This window comes from Convolutriloba macropyga, chromosome 5, assembly GCF_964194025.1.
Source record: "Convolutriloba macropyga chromosome 5, txConMacr16.3, whole genome shotgun sequence".
In the NCBI taxonomy this organism is placed as follows: Eukaryota; Metazoa; Xenacoelomorpha; order Acoela; family Convolutidae; genus Convolutriloba; species Convolutriloba macropyga.
The window spans coordinates 54,581,631-54,591,022 of record NC_134472.1 but is presented as its reverse complement, the minus strand read 5'-3'; the positions used below and the strand labels follow the sequence as shown (position 1 = coordinate 54,591,022).

Genomic DNA, 9,392 nt, shown 5'->3' with positions numbered 1-9,392 from the left:
TAACTCCAGACAAAATAAACAAAGAAAAAACGCACAAACAACCGAGCAATTTTCAAACAAACAAACAAACAAACAAACCAACAAACCAACAAACAAACAAAACAAAGAAACTAACAATCAATTAAACAAACAAACAAACAAAGAAATAAACAATTAAACAAACAAACAAACAAACAAACGAAGAATTAAACAAACAAACAAACAAACAAACAAACAAACACACATATAAATAAACAAAAAAACAAACAAACAAACGAACCAAAAAACAAACAAACAAACAAACAGACAAACAAACAAAGAACAAACAAACAAACAAACAAAACAAACAAAAAATTCCAGAAAACAAAAAAAACAAACTAGCAATCAAACAAACAAAGAAACGAATGAACACAAAACAAATAATCAAACAAACAAATAAACAAAGAAAAAACAAACAAACAGGCGAGCGAACTACAAACAAACAAACACACAAACAAACAAACAAACAAAAACAAACAAAAAAACAAACAAGCAAACAAACAAAAAAACAAACAAACAGAAAGACAAGCAAACAAAAAAAACAAATAAGCAAACAAACAGAAAAAAAACAAGTGAACACAAAACAAACAACTCCAGACAAAATAAACAAAGAAAAAACGCACAAACAAGCGAGCAATTTTCAAACAAACAAACAAACAAACCAACAAACAAACAAAACAAAGAAACTAACAATCAATTAAACAAACAAACAAACAAACAAAGAAATAAACAAACAAACAAACAAACAAACAAACAGAAAAAAACGAACAAAAAACTAACTAACAAACCAAAAAACAAACAGAAAACAAACCAACAAACAAAAAAACACATAAACAATCAAGTAAGCAATCAAAGAAACAAATAAACTTATGAGAAAAAAAAACAAGTAACCAAACAAATAAAAAAACAAACAAATAAACAAATAAACAGCCAAACAAACAAACAAACAAACGAACAACAAACGAACAAACAAACAAAAAACAAACAAACAAAAAGACAAGCAGACAAAAAACAAACAAGCTGACAAACAAACAAAGAATCGAATGAACACAAAACAAATAATTAAAAAACCAAATAAACAAAGAAAAACAAACAAACAAGCGAGCAAACTACAAGCAAACAGCAAACAAGTAAACAAATACATAAATGAGCAACGAAACAAACAACCAAACAAAAAACAGACAAACAATCAAGCACAAAAACAATCAAACAAACAAACAAACAAACAAACAAACAAACAAACGAACGAACGAACAAACAAAAAAACAAACATTCAAACAAACAAACAGACCAACCGAGCAACAAGCAAACAAAAATCAAAAAACAAACAAACAGACAAAGGAACAGATATTGTTTTTTTAATTTTGCGAAACCGCAAAAAGGTACCTTCATAACTGACTAGAGAGCAATCATAGATCTAATCAATTTGTCAGCAATTTCTCAGCAGTTTTTGCTGAACTGTTTGTTAAATTGTGAGCATAAACAACATCTATGTGTTAATCTCGTGAAAATAAAAAACAACATGTTTTAGAGGCATCACTTAGCAACAAATTTTAACAGTACTACCGATGAGCACGGTTAAGTTGTTGCTTAATTGGCGTTAATGAATAAAAAATTGTGCTTTAAGGTCATTGACTGATTGAGGTTTAAAAAGTCATTTAGCAAAAAATTTTACAATTGTTCATTGACCAAAAAGTGTTGCAAAAAAATCATTGGCCCAAAATTTTGCTTAGAAGTTGCGTCATCTACCGAAAAACGCCTTGCGCTTGCGAAAAAACCTGTTGACAAAATTTTTTTAAGAAGGCAATGATCGGTGTTTAAAAAAACAATAGCGTCGAAAAAATCATTGGCCGATTAAATGATCAGAATCAGGTCTGTGACTAAAATTTTCTTCAGAAAACGGTCTGTGACCGAAAAACTTCTGATACTGAAACGGTAATTGATCGAAATTTGGCCAAGACAAGGAGGGTTTATGACCGAAAAAAAACATTGTTTTTCGCAAATCATTGTAAAAAAAATTGTTGTTGATGAAAATGGTGGTTCTGAAAATTGTGAAGGAAGGGTAAGTCACCAGAAACGTCAAGGATTAAAAGGTGGCTAATGGAAATTTGATTTGTCAAAGTTTCACCGTTCGAAAATTTTTAAAATAAAGAAGAATTCAGCGAACAAAATTTGTGAAGTGTTGAAGACCCAAAAGGTGCCAATGTAAAAACCGAATTTAGGTGACAAAAACTATGTATGACAAATTTGCAGTCTTGAAATCAATACAATTTTTTAGCGCTCAGTAGAGAACTTTTTGATTTTAAGGGCTATTACTATTAATTTAGTGCACACAAAACAAGATAGGTATATAATTTTCCTTCTTTAATTATTTCGAGGAAAATATTTTTGATGGCATTAGCCAGCCATTTAAATCTGTGTTTGTTGCCTTGAAGCCGTGAAAACATTCGCAACGGTTGCCAACGATTCCTTTTTAACATCATATTGATCGTTTTGGGCAGTTTCATTGTGTTCTCATTTGCATTTCCACCCTTTTTGAGAAGTGGAATTCATTATCTCATCCAGGATCTATTTTCTTTTCCCTTATGAACTATTGTATCTCTCCCTCTCCTGAGTTGTTTTTCTCTATTTTTCTTTTTTCTGTTGTCCGATCTTCTACTTCTGCTCTTCAAGCGTTTTCACTAACTGTGATATTTTCTTTTTGCACTCAAAATTTTGTTGTTTGCCCTTGCTTACTATCTCGCTGTTGTTGTACTTTCTTTCTAATGATTTTGGCTTCTTATTTTTTTTGCTCTCCCATTTTCCTATTTTCCTTTATTCTGCTGCTTTCGTTTTTTCTTGCGTTCTCTCTCTCTCTCTCACTTTCTTTTTTCTTCTTTGCGCTCTCTCTCTCTCTCTCTCTCTCTCTCTTTCTCTCGCCCTCTTTCTTTTTTTGGTTGTTTACTAACTTAATCTTTTCTTTTTTATTTGTTTGTTTTTGATTCAGTTTTTGTTCCTGTCGATTTTCTTAATTGTGGGTTCTTGATTTTTTACGAGTTCTGTTGTATTGTATTCTTTTTTTCCTCACTCATCATTTCCAATTTTTCTTTCTCTTTTTCTCGTTAATTCTCCTTTTTTCGCTTTTCGCTCCCATTGGCTTTCTACCAGACTCTTTTTTTCTGTTTTCCTTCTCTGCTTTCAACATTCTTTTGTTCTTTGTCTTTCCGGTTTATTTCGTATTTTTAAATCTATTTATACCTCATTCATTATACCTCATTCTAACTGATTTGATTTTGTAATGCTCTGTGAGAACGTCGATTACTCTTAACTCGCAGAAAACTTTTCTTTGACATATTTGGCTCTCTTCATTTTTTGTTTTTGTGTTCAAATTAGTTTAGCGAAAAAATTCACTGAAACGATCGCATGTACACCAGTTATCACGAATAAGTTTTCAATGAGAATATCAGTTGTTAAAGTTTCAAGATAAGATGCCTTTAGATAGCCTTTACGGACCTGTTAGTATCAGATAAAAGCACCAATCTCTTTTTTAGATTGAACATATGTGTGAAATGTTTAGTTTCGAAAATAGTGATTGAAGTGAGAGACTTTGCTAGAAGCGCACACCAAATTGATGGGAGGCTAATTAAATACTCCAAACCCAGAGACATCTACTACTCAAATTGGTTAGTAAATTGGATGTTACCGCAAATTGAGGTCGCAGCCCAAGCGATTTCTGATCAAATCATCCTCGAGCACGCACATGCGCATCGTGCGTTCGAATTAGATAGATTGGAAAATTCTCTGGAATTTGTATGATCAGGGGTCATTTGGGTCCCGGACGGCACGGTCAGATGTCACTTTGATCTAGAATCCCAATCTAAGGATGAGATTGGAGCTATAATATGCAGACACAGAATTTAGCCCGCCCACTTAGCTGATAAATTTTATTGTCATTGTTTTAAATTAACGAGAAAAAAGGAACTCGTTAATGCATAATGGTGTATAGTAAAGGAGAAAATGTCTCCCGTGATAAGGTCCCGAGCCCAAGGGTTTAAGTAAGATGGACTGTGGCCAGACCGGACAGAACGAATTCCATGTATTGGACATATCGACTGCTAGACTTTGGCGATATAAAGACACTTTGAACAAAATATGAACCAGAGCAAACAGACTATGCTTCACAAGAAAAAAAGCGAACTTTCCAATTAGACGCTAGTGAGAGGTATTAGACTCTCCGCAATATACTGGCGATAGATGAACTGCAAAAAAACGGAACAAACAAAATAGTTCTAATGGGACCAGAACAGAAATCAAGTAAATGTGGCCAAACAGATAGACGAACAAGATGACTCTTGCTAAACTGTGCATAACGCAGATTTTTACAACGTACGCCTCAATTTAGTTTCCTTTGTTCTGAGAAATTTTCCTTTGTTCTGAGAAGAAAAGCTCTTTTGACTCTCAGTGTTAAAACTCAATTCAAAAGCAATTTTTCTGGAGCTGCCTTGATTGTATCTGCATTCATTATTGAATCAAAAAAGAATCACAGCCTTCATTTTGATATAGTTCTAACAGATATTAAAACAAATGCATGGTCAATTGATTCTCGATAGAAAAATGCAGCGATCAGTCTAAACATTAGAAATAGCACAATAAGTAACTGTTTTCCCCATCAAATTTTTATCATTTAGAGTTTGCACAATTTTATGTAATCTTTACGAATCAACTGGACTAAAGATCGATTCAAATTTTTTTTCATAAAAATTTTACAGAATATCAAAAACTCAGCAAAAATTAGAAAACTGTTTTCAGTTTTGTAATCAGATCTTTGTTTTAAAAGATCTTCATTTCAATTGTCTTTTTCATAGTTTCTACAATTTCAATCAAACAATACCAAAAAGGTTTCTCTTTTCAATATAAGCGTGACAAATCCGAGAAAAATGATTTTAAGGTTTTGATAATTTTCTTACTGAATTACTGCCGCTTTGTAATTTAACTACCTCACGAAAGTGAATTCCGTAGTTTTCGGTTCAATCATTTGGAGGAAACTTGTTCTAAAGTCAACAAGGCATAAGTTGAGAAGAAAACTGAATTGTTGACAGATAAAATTTTCGTTCTGTTTCTCTCAAGTGAATGCTTTTCAACCCCTTCTTCTTGATTTCAACTTTCAATATCTGTTCAGTTTGGCTATTTTTAGTCATATAGAATCGCTATTTAACTGAGGACTGAGTTGTAGTTAGTATTTTACGACAACTTAGAAAAAAATCTTCTCTACCTCATTTAAAAAAAATTCTCTGCTTTTCGATCTACCAAAACAAAGAAAAACCAATTGAGCAGAGTAAGTATTAAAATCAGTTCAATTCTGAAGTCAAGGAGGGTAAAAAAGTAATATTTTCTTCTTTCCTCAAATTGGTAGATTTTGTTGGTATGTTTTTTCTACACTCAGAAAAACCAAAACATTTACTAATTTAAGTTAAACTAACGCATAAGGTTGGCGAGGAAGGGTTGAAATGCATGGCATAAACTAGTACAAAAACTCACAATCAAAGCCTTATTCTCTGATTTTCCATAAAAATTCTGATATGAGATTTTCATTTTTTCTTGCTTAAAGCGATACTATACGGGTTACCACTTCTCGTTTATTCTGATATTCTTTTTGACTGAAATTAGTGTTCAACTTAGAGCAACCGGAGTGCCTGAATCTAACTCGTCCAAAGCATCAGGAACAATAAAAAAAAACAAAATATAAAACAAAAAACAAGTTACCCTTCCTTCTCACCATTTTATGTTGCCTGTTGTTCTCGTCTCAAATATGAAGTACTCATCAAATCAGTAAAAGTTCTATCAAAAGAAATTTGAAATAAAAGATCAATCGTGTGTCTGAGCTTTAGCAGTAGGTACCCACAACAATTTACAAACTTAAAATTTCTTTGAAAGAACTATTGTCCTTTCTATTTCCTAATTCAACAGAGTTATGATAAATTTCCTATCATTTTCCCGTTGAATCGTTTTCCCGTTTTTGATATGCAGGCCTTAATTTTTCGGAAAAAAATTATAAAAAATCAGAATTTAACCAAAAAAGTGAACATACAAATCGCAATTTTTTTGACCCTCTTCAATCTCCTGGAAAAATTGTTTTCTATCAATTTTTTTTACATCTAGGTTTTCATTTAGCTATGTTTTGTGGCAAGAAAAAATAAAAAATTAACTTAAAATATATGGAATAGTTTTAAATGCTCGATTCGGATTTCAACAAAAAGGACAGGAGATGTTCCTCTTCTCTTTTTCAAAATTTAAATAAAATTTTGTCGTCTATTTAACTGTTCTTTCGGTTAAATAAAACCTCTATTGAACTGTAAAAAGTATAAATTTAACTTGACACATAAAGAAGAGAATGAGTCCACAAAAGGTGAAATAAGCCTTGTGTTTTCTTTTTTAGTTTTTTGTCTTTTGAACACATAATTTTTACAAGGAAATTTTTCTCTTTGTTTTGTGTTCAAACAAATTTGCACAATCGAATAAAATAACATTTCATATGATAATAACCGTTTTTTTGCGAAATTTTATTTATCAATGTTATTTAATATCCCTTCAACCTTACCCCAGTACTCTTCCTAGACAATAAGTTTATTTTTTTTCCTGTTGTCCTTGCAATTTCAGTTTTTAAAGCAACTCCCCCTTTTTTAACTTGCAAAAAAAATTGAAATTTATTTCATGAAAATCAAAACTAATCTCTAAGGGCTAAAAAAAAGATGTTTCTTTTTTCTCTTTAATGCAGAATAAAGGAAAGAAAAATTGACTCAAGAAAAAATGCCGGCCTCGCATATATATTCTCCCACTTTGAAAAAAAGTTGGAATAATTGGTAATATATATAAAGTGAGTTTGGAATGCCGATTGAGGGGCAGGGCTCAAACCGAAATTCATTCATTAATTGGCTAAATCCGCCCGACCTCTGACCAAACAGGCGGAAAGGAAATCAGTTAACGGGTTCGATAGCAACCAAACAAAAAGTCTCAGAAGAAGTAAGTATCGAGGAATAATTGCAAAGGTATGACCAATAGGAAAAATATGTCCCCAACAAAACAACATAAATTAGCGGTGAGTGTGTTGTGAGACTCCCACTTGCTTTCATGACAGTGACTCCTCTGTGTAATTTTGAAGGCAGTTCATCGACCCTTTTCCTCCTCCCTCCCTCCCAACCGAAAAATAGGAAAAGAAAACATAAGGAAATCTAGATTTACTTAATTTTGATAATAGTATTTGAAGATCACGGGAAGTTGTAATCCCTCAAATGAAATGGGCGGAAAAATAGCGAAAAAAATCCCACATTTATTGGTTTCCCACTGAAAAGATAACGGATATGTTTTTTTTTCATTGTTGACTTTTTTTTGTTTTACACTGAACAAGGTACATAGCAGCTTACATTATTTTTCAGGTACATACCTCACACTGCAAATTTAGCACTACTCAAAACACAGACTAATATACTTTCTGGAGGAATCGGTTCTCTTATACCGATGTGTCGCAACAGACTCTACGATGACGTCATACTTGGAACATGCGGAATGGGATGGAACCAATCCACAGTCATACAGAACGAGCGCAAGCATACTTTTCCAGACTACCTCATAGAAACAACATATTCTCGTTTATTTGGTCAGGATTATGCTCGTGGGCAACTTAACCCCGCGCCCAATATGGCGAATAGCTCCCTATGCGGTGGGGACAAAGGTAACCCATTGTATGTTTTGAGTTGTGAAACCCGACAGCCAGAATGTCTTTTTGGAGTGGCAACTCGATGGTGGTGGACTGCAAATGACGTCAACAAAACATGCTCCATTCCTAATCATTTCACACTCATTGAGCCGTTAAGGGATTGGATAGATTCAGTTACAAACTGGAATTATCAATAAATTACGAAACTCTCCGCCACTCAAACACATAGTTATCTTGTAAGATTTCGTTGGCTTCTGTAGAATTGTGCCAGCCGAAATGTTCATCCAAAAAAGATCTTGCAAAACAAGCATTCGTCTGGCAAGATATTGCTGATCTAGCAAGTTATTCGGTTTTCGGATAATCTTGCAAAATAAGCAATTGCTCTCGAATAGGGTGGTGAAGTCGCTGTGAACTTATTGCACTGATCGAGAGTCGCGGTACAGTTGATAGCCGGATTATCCCCCAGTTGATAGCCCCCCTCCCCCCCCCCCCCCCCCCCCCCCCCCCTGTAGTATAATTTTACCATTTATAACTATTATGCTTAAGAGAACCTTAAAATTTTTGCCTAATAATGTGGAATGGATTATTGCTACTTCTAATTACTCTGTGCAAACTTCTAATTACGCTAATTACTTCTAATTACGCTATGCCAATTAGCTTGTTCACACATGATAAAGGAAACAAAAACATAGCCAATTTTAAAACCATTTTAACTTAGGATTTTAACTGATAATATACATAGGAGCTCCAGCAAGGTTAAGTCTCTTTTGCTGTGTTACATATGAGTGTTTTAGGGTGCTTTTAATTGTCAATTTATCTGATACCTAACACCACGTATTTTTAATTTAGTTCACGTTGAATTATAACCTTAAACCTATTTCTAGTGCACTTATTCCTAATTTTAGTTGACTACTTACTGATCGCCTCGCAATTGTTGAACGAATATTTAGTTCATAATAGCAACGCGAAGAATACTCATTCAGTTCATAGTTTTCACGTAAAACTATTTCTGATATTGTTGATAGTAACCAGGTTCGATCCTGGGAAAAATTTGATCAAAACTCTGTCTCTTTTTATTTATCTCAGCATTGGCGCAGAAAGACGACAAATTTTTAACCAGCAATAAGATCGGGATGGGGAGATCTTTCGACAACCTTTTGGTAGAGGGAGCTCCCTGATCCCCTTTTAGTTAAGAAAGTGGTAATTGCGCTACATGTATTATCTGCCAGGCTTATTGTTGGTAAATAAATTTTGCGTTTTTGGAGAGGGAGGAGATCGCTGACGATAAGAGTGGTATTTTCGCTTAATGTATTTGTCTGGCTCACTGTTTTTCGAAATATACTATGGTTGGAACGCCAAACTCATGTGGGGAGTGGGAGGTTATCCTAAAAAGTAAGAAATTGATGATTAAGATTCATTTTCGAAGAATATTATTTGAAAAGGATGGCCATAACAATTGCAACCATTGATCTAGAAAATATTCACGAAATTTACCTGCAGATTAAAAACAATTATTTAACGTACGGTGAAAAGATTCAGTATTTTCTAGCTGCTGGTTCATACCTTGATCCTTATATTGATTAGGAGGCAACATTGAAGCTCAGAGCGTATGGTGGTCTTATTGGAATTGATAATTTGTCACTGGACAACTTCTTTTAATCGCTCAAAAAATTCTACTCCA

At 33.4% G+C, this 9,392-nt stretch overlaps 2 protein-coding genes across 2 annotated transcripts in view; one reads left to right on the top strand and one right to left on the bottom strand.

The window, feature by feature from the left end:
- Positions 1–8,169, top strand: part of LOC142340100 (serine protease 43-like) — a 36,732-nt gene extending 28,563 nt beyond the window's left edge. Inside the window, exons 2-3 of the mRNA XM_075390523.1 lie at positions 3,575–3,680; positions 7,431–8,169. Coding sequence (XP_075246638.1) covers positions 3,575–3,680; positions 7,431–7,908 — 584 coding nt within the window. The 3' untranslated portion in view covers positions 7,909–8,169. The remainder of the gene's footprint in view (positions 1–3,574; positions 3,681–7,430) is intronic.
- LOC142339478 (uncharacterized) overlaps positions 1–9,392 on the bottom strand; it is a 604,341-nt gene that overhangs the window by 194,364 nt on the left and 400,585 nt on the right. The window lies entirely within an intron of this gene.